The sequence below is a fragment of the Mauremys reevesii genome, linkage group 6, assembly GCF_016161935.1.
Source record: "Mauremys reevesii isolate NIE-2019 linkage group 6, ASM1616193v1, whole genome shotgun sequence".
NCBI classification, from domain to species: Eukaryota; Metazoa; Chordata; order Testudines; family Geoemydidae; genus Mauremys; species Mauremys reevesii.
Window position 1 is genome coordinate 373,679 of NC_052628.1, and position 22,527 is coordinate 396,205.

At 57.3% G+C, this 22,527-nt stretch overlaps 1 protein-coding gene across 11 annotated transcripts in view; it reads right to left on the reverse strand.

Annotated features, from left to right (window-relative positions):
- Window positions 1-11,491, reverse strand: part of TPM2 (tropomyosin 2) — a 30,624-nt gene extending 19,133 nt beyond the window's left edge. For 3 of the 11 annotated variants that reach the window (XM_039543696.1, XM_039543699.1, XM_039543704.1), the window contains exons 1-2: window positions 11,296-11,491; window positions 9,997-10,122 (exon numbers count right to left, since the gene is read on the reverse strand). In XM_039543696.1, coding sequence (XP_039399630.1) covers window positions 9,997-10,122; window positions 11,296-11,409 — 240 coding nt within the window. In that variant the 5' untranslated portion in view covers window positions 11,410-11,491. Of the gene's footprint in view, window positions 1-187; window positions 582-9,996; window positions 10,123-11,295 lie in introns of those variants that run through there. The other 8 variants (XM_039543695.1, XM_039543698.1, XM_039543703.1 and 5 more) reach the window with 6 other exon arrangements.
- Window positions 11,492-22,527: the final 11,036 nt, after the last annotated feature.

Below are 22,527 nucleotides of genomic sequence, written 5' to 3' on the forward strand. Positions count from 1 at the left end.
GCATCAGGCAAGGAGGGTGCAAGGTGAGCCCAGTTGGGGTGGGGCCGACTGGGCCTGCCAGGCCCTGACATCCACAGGAAGCGGAGGGGACGTCAAACCCAGGCTGGCACCCAGGCCCCTGGGGGAGTAAAGCAGGAAGGGCATTGGGAGGAGCTGGCTGGGACCTTCAAGCCCTGGACCGCCTTACCCGCTCCCTGGCCTGTCTCTCAGCATCCACCTCCCTCTGCAGATGCTCCGCGCGCTCCTCTGCCTCGTCCGCCACCTGCTGCAGGCTCTGGATCTTCTTCTTCACCGCATCAATGGAGGTGCTCCCAGCCATCTTCCACCCCGGGGCGCGCCCAAGGAACGAGGCCTGAGGGTGCTGCTTGGGGACCTGAGCAGGACTTGCCTGGGGCAGGGTCTGTGGCGAGCTCCAATGCAGCCTGGTTCCAACCCACTGGGTCCTGCTGGCTGTGCTCCAGCCCGAGCTCGCCAGTCACTGGCTCTGCCGGTGACAGCTCCGCTTCAGCCCTTTGTGGGACTGCCACTCCCAAGCCAGCAGGAAGAGCTCAGGATGCGAACTCTCCCCTCCCCGCCTTCATCCCCTTTCCTGCTCCTCCTCCCCCTCTCCTGCATCTCCTCCTCAGGAAACTGAGTGTCAGCGCTTGCACACTTCCCTCCTCTTAAAGAGGCAGCACCAGGCATCCAAGCTGCTTTTCCCACTGCAGCTACGGGCTCCCCTCCCTCCCCCAGGGAACCAGCCTCACCCTCCCCACGCCCAGGGAGCATTGCAGCGGTGCTCTGGGTGCCTGTGTGTCCCAGGAGCTGCCTGGCCTGCAGAGCCCAGAGAGGAGGGCCCCAGCAGGGGCTCGCCTGTAGGGGTTTGCTCTGTCTCTTTTAGGTGGGGCTGAGCAGAGATGCCCCTTTTTGCATTTGCCACTGCTGTAGCCACGGGCATGGCTTCTGGACCCTACTTCTGCGCTCCATGGAGCCAGGGGGCTGGGGAATTGGGAGGGCTCCTTCCTGCCCCCGGTGGGTCCTGCACACAACACTGAGTCCCTGGGGGGTGCTGGAAGGGGGAGCAGAGAAGTGGGAGAACAAAGTTTCCCATAAACATATGTTCATGAGTCAGGGTGTGTGACGTGTAAGAGAGGAACGAAGCCCGGGCGGGGGGTGGGGGGGCTGGAATGAAGGCCCAGGCACAGAACAAGGGAGCTCCTGGCAGACGCAGCACCTCCTTCCCCTCATGCAGGAGGCTATCGCTAGTATCTTTCTGAAAGGTCTCTAGCTCGCCCACAAGTGAGGGGCTGAATGCAGGAGTAACCCAGTCAGACCTCTGGCCTGGAGGGTCCTTATGTATGAAATCATTGCAGAGCCTCCCCATCCGACCAGGAGCTCTGCCCTTAGCCATGAGAGGGGCTGCTGAGACTGCAGCCCCATTGGGGTTCTCACAGACACCTCACATCCATTTCTCTGGGAGCTGTGCCCCCTTGGATGGAGCTGGCAGGCTGCAGAGTGTCCAGTCCAAGAGCCAGAGCCAAGATGCATGGCTGCTCCAAACACCAGTGGAAGGGAAGGGGGTCTGGGAGTTTTAAATCCCATTATTTCAGCATCTCTGCACAGGGGAACAACGGCGGCAGAACCCAGCGACAGGCAGGAACCACAGGGCATGCAGGTGTGAACCATGCGACAGCCTGCTGCATGCCATGAATCCTAGAGCACAGCTGGGCCTTTAGGGTCAGCAGCCAGATATGAACGACTCGAGCTTCTGCCCGTGCTCGGAGCGCATCTGCATGGGAAAGGGTCTCCAAGCCCCAGGGTCCTGACACCATCCATCCCATTGCCTGGGATCTACAAGCCCCTCGGACAGACCTGATGATTTCATGTCTGCAGCCTCGGTCTCTACTCTGCACTGGATATAAGGAATCGCACACACAACTCCCCAGTGCTCAGACACACTTGCTATCTTCATCCCTGCTTGTCTTGGAATGCAACACTGACGCTATCTGGTGTCAGGGGCTATGCCCTGGTGTCCCATGCTCTGGGACACGGTCTGATCCGTTACAAGGGGAGCCCTCAGTCCCTCCTTAATGAGCAGTGACAGACAGCAGGCAGCGCTGGCTGCACTTCACGCCTGCATTTAAAGAGCACAGGGATTCCTGGGCTCCACAGGCAACAGCTGAGCCCAGCCGCTGACCCACGGCAGTGCTTGAGGGACCCCAGCAGGGCCCATGTCTTCACTGCTGAGAAGTCTGTTTTCCCTGCAGGGTAACTAAGGCAGGCGAGTTGTACCCCTGCCTGGGGCTGAGCTCGGCTCATTGACCTCAGGGTACAGCCACAGAGCCTTGGCTCCACTCTGGCTTTACAGCAGGCCAGCTCACGCATTGTCGCCCCGGTCCTCAGCAGTGATGGAAGGCAAGGCCTGTGCAGAGCCCAGCTGCAGCACAGCACTTTCACACCAGCCACAGGACAGGGCAGGGAGTCAGGGCCCGGCTGCCAGGAATGGGGCAGGTTCAGGGGCCGGAGAGACAGTCCTTTCAGCAGCTGCTCTGCTAAGTGGCCTCTGCTCTAGCCACACCCTGGGCCGCCAGCCAACTCCCTCCCACTGGCTCAGGGAATCACCAAATAAGAGCAAAGTCTGGACTAGGAGGTGGGCTGGGGCGGATCCTGTCACAGCCTCACAGGGAGCTTTCAGGATCACAGTCCTGGAATCCAGCACTCTCCCTGCATGCCCCAGAGACGCACACCAGCCCTGCTACTGCGGCTCCTGGCACAGCCCACTTATGGGCACCCAGACCAGCTCCTGCCCCAGGGACTGGGAAGTGAGCAGCAGCTGGGTGCCTCCCACACAGCCAGTTCCACTGCAGGTTACTGGGCTGGCAGTGTTAATTACAGAGCAGGCAGGAATAATTCCCTCCACGGCCAGTCACTGGGTGAGGTTCCCTGGCCCATGCTATGCAGGAGGTCAGCCTACAAAACCTATGAATCAGTGCTCCCGCCCTGCACCCACAGCGCCTCCTGCTGGGAGAGGCTGGCACTGGAGAAGCCAGGCAGCCCTCCCCACCCCCATGGCGAGCACCCCTACACTGAGCTCTGACGTGCCCTGCTCTTGGGATTGGAGAAGTCAGTCCCCACGCCCGTCATGGCGAGCACCCCTACACTGAGCTCTGATGCACCCCACTGTTGGGATTGCAAGGACCTGTGAATCCCTGAGCCTGCCACACTTGGCTTTATGCTGGAAGCTGACACCCCTTGGCAGGGTGTGCGGGATGGGGCTCACATTAACACCCGTTAGCATGGACCCATGTTACATTAGCATGTTGCAGCCCATCTGCAAGCAAGCCGCACTCCCGTCTCCAGACAGGCTTGTCAGCTCAGGCTGCGGGCCAGGGGCACGTTCCCGTTGTCCCCAGACGAGCACTAGAGAGGGTTAGTTATTTTAATGTATTTGTTGATATTTCTACAGAGAGCAGCTGCCTCTCTGGCTATCGGGGAGCTGGGAGCAGCCCTGTATGGCTCAGGTGCTCCTGTCTTGCCCTGCTAGACTCACAGGAATGGAGCATCTCCCCATCTCTGGAGGTGCTGGCTCCTCTGGCTCCTGGATTCTCAGCCTGGGGTTTTATTCTCCTCCTTTCCCAGGTGCCCTCCAGCTCCTGCTGCATCGGCCCCACCAGCTCCTAGCACCGTCCTGCCCTGGGATTCACTCGCTGGCGATTAGGCAATGAGAGATCCTGGAAACAAGCTCCAGCAGCCACAGAACAGGGTCCTCCCCTGGAATGGGGCTCTCCCAGAACAGAGCTCCTCAGGGGCTCACAGAGAGACATCCTTTCAGGCAGGTTTGGTCCCTGTACTTCATTGTCCAGGGTTCTGGCCAGTCCTAAGTAGATGGTCCATCTCGAGCACCCATCACCGCAGGGCCTCCACTCTTCAGCTCACTCCCAGCAAGTTTTTCCCAACATTTCTTTCTATTTTTCCTTTTCTGAATGGGATCCCATTCCTCCTGGTCTCTCCCCCGGGTCCCCAAGCAATTCCCCTCCCTCCTGGGAGGTCACATCTCTCAGATATGTGGAGAGAGGTCGCAGGACTCCCCCTCGCCCCCGTTGTCAAACTAGGTAGGTTTGTCCAGCCCCCCTCGAGCCTTTCTGTTACTCTTCTCTGAGCTCCCTCCAGTCTGCCAGCACTGAGAACAATATGCCAGGGGTGGACACAAATCAGAGCCACATAACGAGGGATTCCTCCCCCCGGGAGCGTGCACTGCACATCACACTGCCAACTACACTGCGAACTCCACATCCACCCAGGCCTCTGACATCCCCCAGGGCCATCCCCTTTCCACTGCCACCCATCTGCAGCTCAGTAGGACCCCCAGCCATTTGCACTCCACGCCAGTCCACACCACGGGGTAATCTACATGCAAATTTGCACCCCTTCAGTTAAAGCAGTGCTATCCCCTCTGTGGACACTTAGGTCACATCTACACAGAACCCCCCCCCCCCTCCGAAACCCTGCAGCGGGAAATCTCAGAGCCCTGGAGCACAGCCTCTGGCTCACAGGGCTCATGCTATGGCACTCAAAATGGCAGCGTAGACATTCCCGCTCGGCCCGGAGTTTAGGCTCTGAAACCCGGCGAGGGGGGTAGCGCTCAGAGCCCAGGCTCCAGCCTCAGGGGGAACGGCTACAAGTGCTGCGAGCCCCCGGAGCCTGAGTCTGTAGGTCTGGGTTAGAGACGCGCTGTCGTAGGGCTTTATGTAGTGGAGACTTACTTTAAAAACTGCTCTGAATCTACGCCAGGCGAACTGAAACAAGCCTGTTTGGAACCAGAGTGTCTGTGCACTTGTTTCTTCACTGGCTTAACTAAATCAGCATTCAGAGAAGCACCAGGCCCCAGGCAGCCCCATGTCCCGGAGGCCCCCTCCCCCTTCTCCGCCAGAAGAACAACTGATTAATAGATTCCTAGAGTTTCAGGCCAGAAGGGTCCCCTGTGATCACCTAGTCTGCCCCCCTGGGGAACCCAGGCCAGAGAACTGCCCTGCATTAATTCCCATTGGAACTACAGCAGAGCAACATCGTGTCTTGATTTTAATACGGCCAGGAATGGAGAAGCCGCCCTGACCCTAGGTCAGCTGTTCCAATGGTTAGCGACTGTCACTGTGCGCAATCTCCATATTAGTTCTAGTCTGAACCTGTCTAGTTTCAGCTACCAGCCTTTGGCTCGGGTTAGACCTTTGTCTGCTAGAGCCAGACAAGCCCATTATCAACTATTCGTTACATGCTGGGATCAGGTCACCCCATAACTTTCCCTTTAAGCTAAGCAGATCGAGCACCTGCAGGCAGGTTTTCCAGTCCTTTAATGCTGCACAGCCTGGCAGCCTGGGCTGCCCAAAGCCCAGGGGAGCCTCTGCCAAGAGTCACCAGGGTGAACTCTAGGCTCTGAGGAAATCAATGGCAAAACTCCCATGGATTCAATGGGCCCAGGATCTCACCCCAGGACCCCAGGGCAGCTGCCTCAGGGTAAAGGGAGGCAGAGGCCAAGAGGAGCTTCTTGTCTCAAGTGCCTGGCTGCAGATTTCGCCCCCAGTTATGCTGGGCTCTGATGCAGGGTTTGGCTCACGGTCCAAATGGAGCAGACATGTCCCAGAGCCAGAGCAGAGCAGAGCAGCCAGCGAACAGGGAGGAGGAAGCAGACTCGCTCCACACTGCCTTTACACCTGGAGCGCTCGCTGGGAACGGGGCCACTAGGCCACCCCGCTGCAGCCCTCCTGGAGAACTAGCACCAGTGCCTGGCCTGTACGGACTGTGCCAGCTGGTGCTGGTTCGAGTAACCGCAGTAGGTGCAGGGCACTTGAGCGCTGGGATTGTAAGCTCCTCGAGGCAAGGTCCGTCTCCCTGTATGTTTATGCAGAGCCCCGCACAGTGGCCCTGATCCTGACTAGGGGCTCTACTGGACTATCAATACGTTTGTGGGATGGGAGGGTCCTGAACTCAACCAGGGCGTTTTGCTGCCCTGGGGAGTGGGGGAGGGGACGTATCACAGCCCCACAGCCTTGTCCTTGTCCGGACTCCCCTGTCCTTGGTGGCTGCCTCGGAGATTTGACACATCTCCCCCATTTAGCTCCACAGACCAGCTGGGATTGAATTTTTGCTCTTGATCCTAAAAAGCTTGGCCCTCCCCCCACTGGCTGTGCTCCAGATGGCTCCCTTCAGCTTCTCCTCCACTTCCCGGGGTGGGGTTTCATCAAAGAAGGGCTGGCTATGAAAAGGAGGATTTATTTATAGGGTGTCAAATACCCTGTGTGGCACAGTGGGTCACTACACCCCATTCCACTCCCTGGAGCAGCCGGGGGCTGCACACAGCTGTTCCTCACTGTGCCCTGCCCGGACACGTCTTCCCCCAGGCAGGAGAAAACCACTCCAGGCCTGTCCTTCCGAGGGGCCTGGGATGGAGCCCTCGGCCCCTGGAGCTCATGGAGGAAAAGGATTTCCCCAAGCACAGCTACAACCTCCTTCCTTCCAGCCAGCCACCCTCCTGCCTCCCCCAGCCTCCCTGGCCCAGGGTTTCTTTCAGACGCACAGACACCTGCTGTGCCTGCTCCCTCCCCTTGGCTCCCTGCTCTCCTTGGCTTTCCCAGAACAGGCTAACAAGCACCCTGGAATTTCTCTTGATGTCTGAACGTCATGGGAGGCCGATGAGCTGGTCTGTGCCCAGCAGATACCAATGGCCCATTTGAAGATACTCAATACTGGCTGGTGCAGTGACAGCTCCAGTCCTGGCAGGGCCCTATCGCTACTAGAGAGGTGGGTCCAGTCCGCTGAAACAGCCGAGCTGCTCTGGGGCCTGCCGAGCTCCAAGAGCGACTAGTGTTGTCAGCAAAGCCCTCGGTCCAAGAGCAAACTCCAAACAGCTTCTCACCTCCCGCAGGTCAGAGCTCACTGCCTCCCCTCAAACTGCATCCCCTTCCCCCCCCGACTGTGCCCTTACCTCCCTATCGCCCGCCGGACTGCACCCCAACCTGTCTCCCCGTCCTCCATCGCCACCAGACTGCACCCCAACCTGTCTCCCCGTCCTCCGTCGCCGCCGGACTGCACCCCAACCTGTCTCCCCGTCCTCCATTGCCCGCCAGACTGCACCCCAACCTGTCTCCCCGTCCTCCATTGCCCACCAGACTGCACCCCAACCTGTCTCCCCATCCTCCGTCGCTGCCGGACTGCACCCCAACCTGTCTCCCCATCCTCCGTCGCTGCCGGACTGCACCCCAACCTGTCTCCCCGTCCTCCGTCAGACTGCACCCCAACCTGTCTCCCCGTCCTCCGTCGCCGCCGGACTGCACCTCAACCTGTCTCCCCGTCCTCCATTGCCCGCCACACTGCACCCCAACCTGTCTCCCCATCCCCCGTCGCTGCTGGACTGCACCCCAACCTGTCTCCCCATCCTCTATTGCCTGCCAGACTGCACCCCAACCTGTCTCCCCGTCCTCCATTGCCCGCCAGACTGCACCCCAACCTGTCTCCCCGTCCTCCGTCGCCGCCAGACTGCACCCCAACCTGTCTCCCCGTCCTCCGTCGCCGCCAGACTGCACCCCAACCTGTCTCCCCGTCCTCCATTGCCCGCCAGACTGCACCCCAACCTGTCTCCCCGTCCTCCATTGCCCGCCAGACTGCACCCCAACCTGTCTCCCCGTCCTCCGTCACCCGCCAGACTGCACCTCAACCTGTCTCCCCGTCCTCCATCAGACTGCACCCCAACCTGTCTCCCCATCCTCCATCACCGCCAGACTGCACCCCAACCTGTCTCCCCGTCCTCCATCACCGCCAGACTGCACCCCAACCTGTCTCCCCGTCCTCCGTCAGACTGCACCCCAACCTGTCTCCCCATCCTCCATCACCGCCAGACTGCACCCCAACCTGTCTCCCCGTCCTCCGTCGCCGCCGGACTGCACCCCAACCTGTCTCCCCGTCCTCCGTCAGACTGCACCCCAACCTGTCTCCCCGTCCTCCGTCACCTGCCAGACTGCACCCCAACCTGTCTCCCCGTCCTCCATTGCCCGCCAGACTGCACCCCAACCTGTCTCCCCGTCCTCCATTGCCCGCCAGACTGCACCCCAACCTGTCTCCCCGTCCTCCGTCGCCGCCAGACTGCACCCCAACCTGCCCCCCCGTCCCCCGTCGCCCCCAGACTGCACCCCAACCTGTCTCCCCCTCCTCCCTTGCCCGCCAGACTGCACCCCAACCTGTCTCCCCGTCCTCCATTGCCCGCCAGACTGCACCCCAACCTGTCTCCCCGTCCTCCGTCACCTGCCAGACTGCACCTCAACCTGTCTCCCGTCCTCCATCAGACTGCACCCCAACCTGTCTCCCCCTCCTCCATCTCCGCCTGACTGCACCCCAACCTGTCTCCCCGTCCTCCATCACCGCCAGACTGCACCCCAACCTGTCTCCCCGTCCTCCGTCAGACTGCACCCCAACCTGTCTCCCCATCCTCCATCACCGCCAGACTGCACCCCAACCTGTCTCCCCGTCCTCCATTGCCCGCCAGACTGCACCCCAACCTGTCTCCCCGTCCTCCGTCAGACTGCACCCCAACCTGTCTCCCCGTCCTCCGTCACCTGCCAGACTGCACCCCAACCTGTCTCCCCATCCTCCATCACCGCCAGACTGCACCCCAACCTGTCTCCCCGTCCTCCGTCGCCGCCGGACTGCACCCCAACCTGTCTCCCCGTCCTCCGTCAGACTGCACCCCAACCTGTCTCCCCGTCCTCCGTCACCTGCCAGACTGCACCTCAACCTGTCTCCCCGTCCTCCATCACCCCCAGACTGCACCCCAACCTGTCTCGCCGTCCTCCATTGCCCGCCAGACTGCACCCCAACCTGTCTCCCCATCCTCCATTGCCCGCCAGACTGCACCCCAACCTGTCTCCCCGTCCTCCATTGCCCGCCAGACTGCACCCCAACCTGTCTCCCCGTCCTCCATTGCCTGCCAGACTGCACCCCAACCTGTCTCCCCGTCCTCCGTCGCCGCCACACTGCACCCCAACCTGCTCCCCGTCCTCCGTCACCGCCGGACTGCACCCCAACCTGTCTCCCCGTCCTCCATGGCCCGCCAGACTGCACCCCACCCTGTCTCCCCATCCTCTGCCGGACTGCTCCCCAACCTGTCTCCCCGTCCTCCGTCGCCGCCAGACTGCACCCCAACCTGTCTCCCCGTCCTCCGTCACCTGCCAGACTGCACCCCAACCTGTCTCCCCGTCCTCCGTCGCCACCAGACTGCACCCCAACCTGTCTCCCCGTCCTCCATTGCCCGCCACACTGCACCCCAACCTGTCTCCCCGTCCTCTATTGCCTGCCAGACTGCACCCCAACCTGTCTCCCCGTCCTCCGTCGCCGCCGGACTGCACCCAAACCTGCTCCCCGTCCTCCGTCACCGCCGGACTGCTCCCCAACCTGTCTCCCCGTCCTCTGCCGGACTGCACCCCAAACTGTCTCCCTGTCCTCCATCGCCCGCCAGACTGCACCCCAACCTGTCTCCCCGTCGCCCGCCAGACTGCACCCCAGCCTGTCTCCCCATCCCCGGTCGCTGCCGGACTGCACCCCAACCTGTCTCCCCGTCCTCTGTCGCCGCCAGACTGCACCCCAACCTGTCTCCCCATCCTCCGTCACCGCCGGACTGCACCCCAACCTGTCTCCCCATCCTCCGTCAAACTGCACCCCAACCTGTCTCCTCGTCCTCCGTCGCTGCCGGACTGCACCCACCCTCGCCTCCTCCCTCAGCAGACTACACCCCCTTGCCCCATTCCTCCCATTGGGCTGCACCTCCCACTCCAGGGGTCAGGACCCTATTGTCCATTTTATAGTGTTTAGTGCAGCTCAGTGTAAGTGTCCCAAGTGATGGGATTTTGACTGCTTCCACCAGGAGGGGTTTCCCAATGAGGCTCCCACCCCTTAATCCCCCAGTGACAGGGCCCCCACCCCTCCCACATGAGATGCTTCTCCCATCTCAAGGGACTGGCAGTGGGTACATACATCTGCTGCCTTCTTCTCCGCCTGCTCCAGCTTCTCCTGGGCCTCTTTGACGGACTCGGAGTACTTATCCACCTCATCCTCAGTCCCCTTTAGCTTCTTCTGCAGGGCCTGCTGCTCCTCCTCCAGCTGGGAAGGGAGATCAGAGCGGGGGGTTAGGGGCCCGGACAGAGGTTCAGCAGGAGCCAGGCAGCATGCTAGGTAACAGGAAAGCGGCAAGGTGAACTTGGGCCAGCCGCTCTGGGACACCCCCCAGGACTGGCGCAGACACAGAGCTTGGTTCCTGGAACTCGAGGCCAGCATCTCCAGAGACGGCGGCTCCCAAGAATGGCTCCTTGGGCTTCCAAGGACCAGGGGAGCCCAGAGAAGCCTCTCCCTGGTCTTGGGCACAGCTGGCGGGGGGTGATGTTCTTGCCCCACATTTCTGGTGAACCCACTGCGTGGAGGGGAAAACCCCAGACTCAGCCCAAGATTCTGGCTCCATCCCAAGGGCCTGAGCTGCTGAGACAGGCAGTGTCCAAGGGGGGTGGAGCAGAGACAGTCTCTACCCCAGTGCCTGGATGTGCAGAGGGAGCCAAGATGCCTGTTTGCAATGAGCCCCCTTCAAGTCTAGCTCCAGGAGGGGCCAATGTGGTACCTGGTCAGGGGATGGAACTGGGGGTCCCTGGAGTGGTCCCAACAGTGTGCAGTGATCCCCCCCCACTTGGTCCTCACCCTATCAATGGGAGTCTAAGGGGGAGGTGCCCTGAGCGATGGGGGTATCAGTCCTCACCCTGCTTAATCTGTCACTGGATGGGGATACTGGGCAGGGTTAATCCCAGCTGGGGGAGGGGGGCTGGGCAGCGGGCTGCCTGGAAACTAGAGGGGCACTGCTGGTGGGGGCACTGGAGGGGGGCTGTCCGGGTGTGTGATGGGGGGCTTCCCTGGGACTCGGGGGGGGGGGAGCTGGGAGGTGGCTGCCTAGGGACTCAGAGAGGCTGTGCCCAGGGGTAGGGTGGGCTGGGGAGCCTGGGGACTTGGGGGCGGGGGCACGCCAGGGTGCTGGGAGAGGCCCCACTGGGGTTGATGCCCAGGGACTTGGGGTTCTGGGGGTCCTGGTCTGCCTGGGGACTTGGAGGGCCACTGGGGGCTTCCTAGGACTCGGGGGCGCAAGGGGACTGCCTGGGAACTTGTGGGGCGCTGGGCGGGGGCTTTCTGGAGCCTGGGGGCGCTGGCAGGGGCTTTCTGGGGCCTGGGGGCGCTGGGGGACTGCCTGGGGGCTGGGGGGGCGCTGGCAGGGGGTTTCCGGACACCCCCCCCCACCTGCTTGCAGCGATCCTCCGCCTGCTTCTTGTCCGCCTCCGCCTGCTCGGCGCGGTCGATCGCGTTCTCCTTGTCCAGCTTCAGCATCTGCATCTTCTTCTTGATGGCGTCCATGGCTGCGGCGCGGGGCGGAGACCGGGCTGGGAGCGGGGCCGAGCGGGGCTGGAGCGGGCTCTGGGGCCCGGGCGCCGCCGCCGCGCCTAAAAGCCGGGGAGGGGACGGGAGGAGCCGCGGGACCCGGACCCTCCCCCGCCGCCGCCGAGCACCTTTTAGGGACAGGCTCGCGAGCCGAGCCGCAGGGAGGGGCGGGATCGGCGAGCAGCCGCAGCACCCCGGGAGGGACCGGCCCGGCTGCGCCCCCAGGGACCCGGAACCGGAGACACCCCCTGCGCCCCCACCCCAGGGACCCCACTCCTACTGCACCCCCAGAGAGACCCTACGCCCACTGTGCTCCCCTGAGAGACCCCAACCCCACTGAATCACACTGCACTCCCAGAGAGCCAGCCCCACCCCATTGCTCCCCAGGGAGAGCCCCAACCCCACTGAGTCACATTGATCTCCCCAATCGCCCTCTCCAGAGGGACCCCCAAACACCAGAGACCCCCATCCCCAGAGATTCTCGCTGCGACCTCCAGAGATTTCCATTGCCCACATACACCGGAAACTAGTTAAACACAAATCAAAAGGAAAAGTCACAAGAGTGAAATGCCTGGAAGCTGCTTGGAAACTTTTAAAACCCCACATAAATAAATTGCCACCGTGGCTAAACAACAGAGTAGAAGAGGCAGTTAAAGGCAAAAAGGCAACTTTTAAAAATTGGAAGCCAAATCCTGCTGAGGAAAATAGAAAGGAGCATAAACACTGGCAAGTGACGTGTCAAAGTATAATTAGGCAGGCAATAAATAGAGCAACTAGCAAAAGATACAAAAACTAACAGCAAAATGTTTTTAATTACATCAAGAGCAGGAAGCTGCCAAACAATCAGTGGGGCCACTGAACAGTGGAGATGCCAAAGGAGACTCACGGAAGACAAGGCTGTTGTGGAGAAGCTAAATGAATTCTTTGCATTAGTCTTCATTGCAAAGGATGTGAACCATACTTTTAGGTGATAAATCTGAGGAACTGTTCCAGATTGAGATGTCAGTAAAGGTGGTTTTGGAACAAATTGATAAATTAAACAGTAATAAATCACCAGGACCAGATGGGATTCATGGAAGAGTTCTGAAGGAACTAAAATATGAAATTGCAGAACTAAGAACTGTGGTATGTAACCTTATCATTTAAATCAACCTCGGTACCAGATGATTGGAAAATAGCTAATGTGATGCCAATTTTTTAAAAAGGTTCCAGAGAGGATCCTGGTAATTACAAGCCAGTAACCCTAACCTCAGTACCGGGCAAATCGTTTGAAATTATAGTAAAGACCAGAATAGTTAAAACACAGAGATCAGCATGATTTGTTGGGGAAGCATCAACACAGCTTTTGAAAAGGGAAATCATGCCTCACCAAACTATTTGAATTCTTTCAGGGGGTCAACAAGCATGTGGACAAGGGGGATCCAGTGGATATAATGTACTTAGATTTTCAGAAAGCCTTTGACAAGGTCCCTCACCAAAGGCTCTTAAGCAAAGTAAGCTGTCATGGGATCAGGGGCGGCTCTACAAAGTAGGCTGCCCCAAGCAGCGCGGAGCGCTGCGCCGCCCTTCCCCAGTCCCGCGGCGGGTCCCCTCTTCCCGCGGCTCCGGCATCCTGGGGAGGGCGTCATTTGGCTCCGGTTGAGCTCCCGCCGGCATGCCAGCGGCAGGTCCACCGGAGCCCGGGACGAGCGGACCTGCCGCAGTCATGCCTGCGGGAGCTCAACCGGAGCCGCGGGAAGACGGGACCCGCCGCAGGCATGCCTGCGGCAGGTCCGCTCGTCCCGGGCTCCGGTGGACCTGCCGCCGGCATGCCAGCGGGAGCTCCACCGGAGCCAAATGACGCCCTCCCCAGGACGCCGCCCCAAGCGGGCGCTTGGCCCGCTGGTGCCTAGAGCCGCCCCTGCATGGGATAAGAGGGAAGGTTCTCTCATGGATCAGTAACTGGTTAAGACAGGAAACAAAGGGTAAATAGTCAGGTTTCAGAATGGAGAGAGGTAAATAGTGGTGTCCCCCGGGGGTCTGTATTGGGACCAGTCCTATTCAACATATTCATAAATGGTCTTGAAAAAAAGGGTAAACAGTGAGGTGACAAAGTTTGCAGATGACACAAAAACTACTCAAGATAGTTAAGTCAAGGCTAAATCACAGAATCATAGAATATCAGGGTTGGAAGAGACCTCAGGAGGTCATCTAGTCCAACCCCCTGCTCAAAGCAGGACCAACACCAACTAAATCATCCAAGCCACCCATTCCACCACCATCCCATTCCACCCCCTCCCTAGGGAACCCATTCCAGTGCTTCACCACCCTCCTAGGGAAATACTGTTAGCTAATATCTAGGGTGACCAGATGTCCCAATTTTATACGGACAGTCCCGATTTTGGAGTCTTTTTCTTATATAGGCTCCTATTACCCCCCACCCCCGTCCCGACTTTTCACACTTGCTGTCTAGTCACCCTACTAATATCCAACCTAGACCTCCCGCACTGCAACTTGAGACCATCACTCCTTGTTCTGTCATCTGCCACCACTGAGACCAGCTTAGCTCCATTCTCTGTGGAACCCCCCCTTCAGGTAGTTGAAGGCTGCTATCAAATCCCCCCTCACTCTTCTTTTCTGCAGACTAAACAAGCCCAGTTCCCTCAGCCTCTCCTCATAAGTCATGTGCTCCAGCCCCCTGACCATTTTTGTTGCCCTCGGCTGGACTCTCTCCAATTTGTCCACATCCCTTCTGTAATGGGGGGACCAAAACTCCAGGTGCTTGCCAGTGCTGAATAGAGGGGAATAATAACTTCCCTCAATCTGCTGGCAATGCTCCTATTAATGCAGCCCAATATGCCATTGGCCTTTTTGGCAACAAGGGCACACTGCTGACTCATATCCAGCTTCTTGTCCACTGTAATCCCCAGGTCCTTTTCTGCAGAACTGCCGCTTAGCCAGTCGGTCCCCAGCCTGTAGCAGTGCCTGGGATTCTTCCGTCCTAAGTGCAGGACTCTGCACTTGTCCTTGATGAACCTCATAAGATTTCTTTTGGTCCAATCCTCCAATTTTCTAGGTCACTCTGGACCCTATCCCTACCCTCCAGTGTATCTACCTCTCCCCTCAGCTCAGTGTCATCTGAGAACTTGCTGAGGGTGCAATTCATCCCATCATCCAGATCATTAATGAAGATTTGGAACAAAACCGGCCCCAGGACCGACCCCTGGGGCACTCCACTTGATACCAGCTGCACATCGAGCCATTGATCACTACCTGTTGAGCTTGACAGTCTAGCCAGCTTTCTATCCGCCTTATAGTCCATTAATTCAGCCCATATTTCTTTAACTTGCTGGCAAGAATACTGTGGGAGACCGTATCAAAAGCTTTGCTAAAGTCAAGATACATCACATCCACCGCTTTCCCCATAGCCACAGAGCCAGTTTTCTCATCAGAGAAGGCAATCAGGTTAGTCAGGCATGACTTGCCCTTGGTGAATCCATGTTGACTGTTCCTGATCACCTTCCTCTCCTCCAAGTGCTTCAAAATGGATTCCTTGAGGACCTGCTCCATGATTTTGCTGGAGACGGAAGTGAGGCTGACCAGTCTGTAGTTCCCCGGGTTCTGTTTCTTCCCCTTTTTAAATATGGGCACTCTATTTGCCTTTTTCCAATCATCCGGGAACTCCCTCCATCCTCACAAATTTTCAAAGATAATGGTCAATGGCTCTGCAATCACATCAGCCAACTCCCTCAGCACCCTTGGATGCATTAGATCTGGACCCAGGGACTTGTGCATGTCCAGCTTTTCTAAATAGTCCTTGACCTGCTCTTTCACCACTGAGGGCTGCTCACCTCCTCCCCATACTGTGTTGCCCAGGGCAGCAGTCTGGAAACTAACTTTTTCTGTGAAGACTGGGGCAAAAAAAGCATTGAGTACTTCAGCTTTTTCCAAATCACCTGTCACTAGGTTGCCTCCCTCATTCAGTAAGGGTCCCACACTTTCTCTGACCTTCTTCTTGTTGCTAACATACCTGTAGAAACCCTTCTCATTCCGTGCTAGCTCTAACTCAAGTTGTGCCTTGGCCTTCCTGATTACACCCCTGCATGCTCTAGCAATATTTTTATACTCCTCCCTAGTCATCTGTCCAAATTTCCACTTCTTGTAAGCTTCCTTTTTGAGTTTAAGCTCACCGAAGATTTCACTGTTAAGCCACGCTTGTCGCCTGCCCTATTTGCTACTTTTTCTGCACATCGGGATGGTTTGTTCCTGCGCCATCAGTGAGGCTTCTTTAAAATACAGCCAGCTCTACTGAACTCCTTTCCCCCTCATATTAGCCTCCCAGGGGATCCTGCCCATCAGTTCCCTAAGGGAATCTAAGTCTGCTTTTCTGAAGTCCAGGGTCTGTATTTTGCTACTCTTTCTTCCTTTTGCCAGGATCCTGAACTCAACCATCTCATGGTCACTGCTGCCCAGATTGCCACTCACTTCTACTTCCACTACCAATTCTTCCCTGTTTGTAAGCAGCAGGTCAAGAGGAGCATGACCCCTGGTTGGTTCCTCAAGCACTTGTACCAGGAAGTTGTCCCCAACACTCTCCAAAAACTTCCTGGATTGTCTATGCACTGCTATATTGCTCTCCCAGCAGATGTCAGGGTGATTGAAGTCCCCCATTAAAACCAGGGCCTGTGATCTGGAAACTTCTGCTAGTTGCCGGAAGAAAGCCTCGTCTACCTCATCCTACTGGCCTGATGGTCTATAGCAGACGTCCACCACAACATCACCCTTGTTGCTCTCGCCTCTAAACTTAACCCAAAGACTTTCAACAGGCTGTTCTCCAGTTTCATACTGGAGCTCTGAGCAATCCTACTGCTCCCTTACATACAATGCAACTCCTCCATCTTTCCTCCCATACCTGTCCTTCCTGAACAGTTTATACCCTGGCTGCGAAGAGTTACAAAGCGACATCCCCAAACTGCATGACTGGGCAAGAAAATGGCAGATGAAATTCAATGTTGATAAATGCAAAGTAAAGCACATTGGAAAACATAATCCCAAGCATACCTACACAATGATGGGATCTAAATGAGCTGTTACCACTCTAGAAAGATCTTGGAGTCATCATGGACAGTTCTCTGAAAACATCCGCTCAGTGTGCAATGGCAGTCAAAAAAATCTAACAGAATGTTAGGAACTATTAGGAAAGGGATAGATAATAAGACAGAAATTATCATGCCACTAGCTAAATCCATGTTATATCCACACCTTGAATACTGTGCGCAGTTCTGGTTGCCCCATCTCAAATGATATATATTAGAAATCGAAAAGTACAGAGAAGGGCACTAAAAGTATGGAACATCATCCATATGAGGAGAGATTAAAAAGACTGGGACTTTTCATCTTGGAAATTAGATGAATTGGGGGTATATGAGAGAGGTCTATAAAATAATGACTCGTGTGGAGAAAGTGAATAAGGAAGTGTTATTTACCCTTTCACATAACACAAGAACCAGAGGTCACCTAGTGAAATTAATAGGCAGCAGGTTTAAAACAACAAAAGGAAGTTCTTTTTCACACAACACACAGTTAACCTGTGGAACTCACTGCTAGGGGATGTCGTGAAGGCCAAAAATATAACTGGGTTAAAAAAAGAACTAGATCAGTTCCTGGAGGTCCATCGATGATTATTAGCTAAGATGCTCAGGGTTGCAATGCCATGCTTTGGGTGTCCCCAAAGCTCTGACGGCCAGATCCTGGGAATGGGCAACAGGGGATGGATCACTTGGTGATCACCTGTTCTGTTCGTTCCCCCTGGGCACCTGGCATTGGCCACAGTCAGCAGACAGAATACTGGGCTAGATGGACCTTTGGCCTGACCCAGTCAGGTCGTTCTTATGTTCTTATTTTATTTTAATTTGTATGAGGCCTGTTGCCATAATGATGTTCTTCTCTAACCCACTAGCAGAACCTGACCATGCCCTTTGGACATCCCGTTCCTGCTCTTCAGCCTGGCTGCCCACTTCTCACACCCTTCACTAGCTCCCTCCTGAATCCCAGCCTCTGAATCTCAGAGCCCAGCTTCTCATTCTCTCCTTCACACCCCTTGCCTCCCTCCAGCCCAGGTCACTAGGCTGAGCTCCCCACACAGCCCCCTCCACAGCACCACACGGCCCTACATGCCAGGGACCCCTCAGCCCTCTCCAAGGAGAAACAACCCCAGGGCTCGTGTCCTGGGGAGGGAGGGGTGGGGCCAGCAGGGTCATTGTTGCTGTGTTTCCATGAGGGGTCAGGCCCTGTTTAGACCCAGCAGAGTCTATGCTGAGCAAGGGCACCTCAGCCCCCAGCAAGGTGTGAGAGCGCCTCATGAACGCTCCAATACCCTTGCTCCCCCGCCTCACCCAGCGCCACTCCGGAGAGTCTAAGGGGAAAAAGCAGCAGAAAAAGCCTTTAAAAACAAACCAAGCAATCAACCCTCCCTGTGCAGTGTGAAGCAGCCGAAAAGCAGCCAGGCTTTGCCTTCAAATCACTGCTTCAGGGAGAGATGCAAACCCTGAGCTCAGCGACGGAGCACATATTCCAGTTCTCACCCCAAAAGCAGGTAACACCATGAGCTGACTATCTGCCCTGGTACTCCTCCTGCAGTGCACCCCTCAGAGACCCCCCACCTCTTGCCAGCGCGGCCCACAAGGCTCACTGCACAGCACACCGTGGCTGCATTCTGCCGTGGCCACACTTCCCAAGGCAACACAGACACCGCGGCTGTGGTTCAAGGCACCCAGAATGCATTCTGCTCAAAATCAACAATATGCAACAGGCGACCCATGTAAAACCCTCAGATACAAGCGCCTCTAGAACTCACACACACTGAACGGTTCATAAGTGTGTCCAGAGTGAGCCAGGCCAAGCAAGCGCTTGGGCTGGGTGAGCGAGCAAGGAGGGGCTGGGCCAACAGCAAGCATGGAGGAGCTGGGTGGGAGGCTGAGAGGCAGGACCTGATTGGGCTGAAGGGCCATGGCAGTGCTGGAGCTGTTGCTGGTAGAGCGGGCTGAGTGGGGGGATTACCTGGGCGTGGATGGGTTACTGGAGAACTGGAGAGGACAGCCAGGGTGCAGCCATTGGGGATGGGAGTGGGATGGTGATGCAGTAAACACAGCCAGAGTGGGCGGGGAGAGGCGCTGTGATGGGGTTAGGTCTATAACTGGTGTTTGTAATCATAGAACAGGAATAGCCCTGCCAGGTTCCCTCCAGCTCATCTCCAAGGCCAGGGCAGGAGTCTTCCCTAGAATCCATTTTCCAGGGCTCTGGCCAATCCTAGGCTGTGGGGTGCCCCAGCTGGATCCATTCCCCACCCCACAGGGAGCAAGGGGCTCCTGACCCCTCCCCAGAAGCTGATTCCTTAGCCTGATACATGTCGCTGCTGGGGAATGTGCCCTAAGATTCTGCCTACATGTCCACTATTCACTTTAAATTTCAATTACATTTCATTATGACCCCTTGTACCAACCGTGCCTCACCCTTCCCAAGGTCCCTGCCCCTCTGCTACAGAGTAACCCCATCGCCGTCCCTTCAGTTAGCTCAGCTACCGGCATTTACCTGCCCACGGCCTATGCAAGGAGTGCCCTCCCAAACCAGCATACCAGGCTTCACCCCTTACCGCCTTCCAATGCCTCCTAAAAAGTCACGTCTGCCAAGAGGGCCGCAGGGGAAGGAATTAGAATTAAATTATCCACTGAGCAGCACATGAGACACTCCAGTCACTGCACTGTCTGATGTGCAGCCCATCCGGCTTAGCCCACCCGGGGATTGCTCTCCCCTGCTTGGGCTAACGGCCAGTTCCTACGTGTTGTGGGGCAGGGCCTCCTCTCGTTCAGTGCGTTGGGAGGCACGTGGCACACCTTTGGGTGCAGCACAGAGACGGAAATCCAGGACTTGTTCCAGCCCCAGCATCATGTTAGTTGCTGGTCCCTGATTTCCTCACCAGGTGTTAGCACACTCCTGGTACAGAGGAGCCTGGCACCGAACACTGTATTCAGGGCAATCATCACAAAACTGCATGGCCGGGGGCTATCATGCTGCAGACTCCTGGCTTATTCGCTGTCCCCTCTGCTCAGGCACACAGAGAGGGGTGGGTGAGAGAGAGACGTTGCTTTCCTGACTGATTTACTGGCATGCAGTTGCCCGACGATCTGCCCCCATTTCTCACCTCACCAGGTCCCTTTGGATCATTTCTCTCTCCTCAGTGCTGGTCACAGCTGAGCCCTGATTACCAGCATCCATAAACTCCATTGTGGTGGTGGGTCCCACCTGTCCCAGGTCATTGCTACACACACAGCAGGTGTGGCTGGCTGCCAGGGCCTCATAAGTAGCAGGAAGCTGCGTTTTGAGGTGAGATGCGTTGCGGGGGAGGAGTACAGGACGATGGAAGATGGGGTGATAGTGAAAGAAGCCTGAGCTGGGTCCATGCACAGTGCGGACTCAAGGCTGACGGGTTACTGTGTTCAGAGCAAGCAGGCAGGAGGAGCGGGTTGTAAATAGGGAAGCTTCATGCCAAATCACCCATTTACGGTCAGATGGTGAGGGAAATGATCCTGGATATTGCTGTGCGAAAGGAGGAAGCTGTCTCCTCTGGAGCTCTGCAAAGAAAGAAGCATTGGGCTGGGCAGGTGAGCAGAGGAGCCAGTTTTAAGAAGGGGATGGAGAGTGAACTGGAGCAGACAGTGAGCGTAGTGCAAGAAACAATGGGGCTGGACAGACGCATCAGCCTGTCTCAGCTCTGGCAGGTACCTGCGTTGCTGCCAGGCCTGGCAGCTCCCTTCTGATCCCTAGTGAGTTACAAAGACCAGGGGCTCAGGCTGGAACTTGTCACGCAGCAGCAGGAGCCCTGAGGATCACACTGAAATAATGCGATCTCCCTCTCTCATTAACACCCACGCCACCGGAGTGCCCAGAGCAGCTGCACCAAAGGGCTGGTTCCGTAGGGATATTGCCACCACTGGCGTCTCGCTATACAACAGCCTGCCCGGAGCAGAGCCCCCACGACTCCGGCTGCTGCAGGGATGGAACTGCAGGGTTATTCTCAGCACAGGAGCCCCAGAAACCGAGCTTTAAATGGCACCACATTTGTCTGGAAGCTCCAGCTGGCTGTGGCGATTATGGGGTTGCAGGGGCAGTTGGGATTTCTGATCCTGGCACATTCCTGCTCTTGCTGTAGCAGCCATTCACAGGCTGGAGTAAAAGCTGCCCTGAAGGCCAGGCAAAGGGGATAATAGAGAATGACCTGGGGGGGTCCTTCCCCCCACAGACAGAGCCTGCTACCCCAGCCCCTGCCAGCCAGGGAGAAGTCAGAAGCTGGGCTGGGATCCTTCCCCTTCTGCCACAGGGCCACCAGAGACAGGGGCTTGCAAGCTACTGGTCTTCAAAATAATCAGTACACTGAGGTTGAAAGGGACTGATGGGGGCTCCGTGCATGCACCCACCCCCACACAGTGCAGACACGTACGTGCACAGCCTCCCTCCCCATACGTACTCCGAACAGTGCAGCACAATTCAAAGCTTCACTCTTCAGAGAGAAACGGGACCACGGTTTCCAGCAGTGAGGCTGCATGGCCCATATCTAGGTGCCTGACAGCTGGTGATGAATAGGGACTTAGGAGCCTAACCTGAGGCACCTGGATTGGAACATCTTGGCCACTGCAGCTATTGAAACCCGCCCACAATTCACATTCGCTCGAGTGCGGAAACTTTATGGGGATTCCGCTCTAGCCAGAATGCAGCATTTGCAGTGGATGGAAGGGCAGCTTGTAGCAAAGTATTGTCTTGGTTCCTGGCTGCAGTGTTCGTGTAGCCATGTTGGCCCCAGGATACTAGAGACATCAGCGAGACAAGGTGAGTGAGGTCATATCTTTTACTGGACCCACTGACCTCACATCCTCCTCGTCTTCTTTTCTGTAACATTTATTCCTGTTTCCTTATGGTGCCCAGCCCCATAATCTCTGGGTTCACTGGACAGAGCCGAGCATCTGAGCAACATAGATCCAGTGCCTGTGGGTACTGAGCTAATCCCCAGGTGGCTGTAAAGGACAGACAAAGGGTTCGCGGAGAGCGGCAGGGGGAACTGGAGGCAGCCTGTGGAAAGCCTGGGCAGAGCAGCCACTCTTACAGCATGTGGCCAAATTGGGGAGCAGGTGGATTTCTGGGGTGCTGGGTGCCAGAGGGGACAGTGCCCTGGCCCTGCTTCCCTTGAATGTCCCAGCTGCTCATTCTGCCAGACCTGTTCTGTGCTACCCATTCATCTGGGTCAGCCGCTCTGGTTCCACACACTTTGCCTTTGGTGCCGTGGCCAGCACAATGCTTGTGAGGCCAGCGACAGCCCGGCTCACGTCTGAGGCATGTGTCTATTACCTGGATGACACCCTGACGCAGCGTCAGGGCAGAGCAGATTGCTGGGGACAGCTGGGGAGCGCTTGGCATTCCTGACCAAGAGGAAAAAAATCCCTCCTGCAGCCAGGCCCCTGGAGAGCGTCCCTCAGCTCTGACAGGCAGGATCCCACGTCAGCCCTCCTGTGCCTCTCAGGGACCAAACTGGGGCAGCTTCGGGGAGGAGAGGAGCCTTAGCTCCCCGCCTGCACCCCACCCTGCCTGTGGTCACCTTCCCCTGCCCGGGACCATTACGCTGCCTTGGCTGAATGCTCAGAGCAGAGACACATGGTGGCAGCCTGTCAGAGGCTCCCTCTCCTGCTTGCCCAGTCTAGATGAGAACAATCGCCATCCCCATCCCCCTGGCATGCAGACCATTGATTATGTGACTACTATGCCGGCTCCGGGCAGCTTCAGCTTTGCTGCCTGTGCAACGGCTGCGTGGCAGAGTTACTGTCTCCTCGTTTAAAGTGACCCAACAAGGTCTGGGAGGCCAGAACCCCCCTGCTCCTCTCCCCCCGGAGTGTGTTAGACGGACTCCTCAGTGCTCGCCCCTCGCAGCAGCAAGCCATTGCTGGGCCCCATTCCCTGTCTCCCTGTGCTGGGGGGCAGCGTGTCTCCTTGCTATGGCACCTAGCCCTGGTGCTGAGGTGCAGGTGGGTGCAGGGGCGGCTCTAGGGATTTGGCCGCCCCAAGCACGCT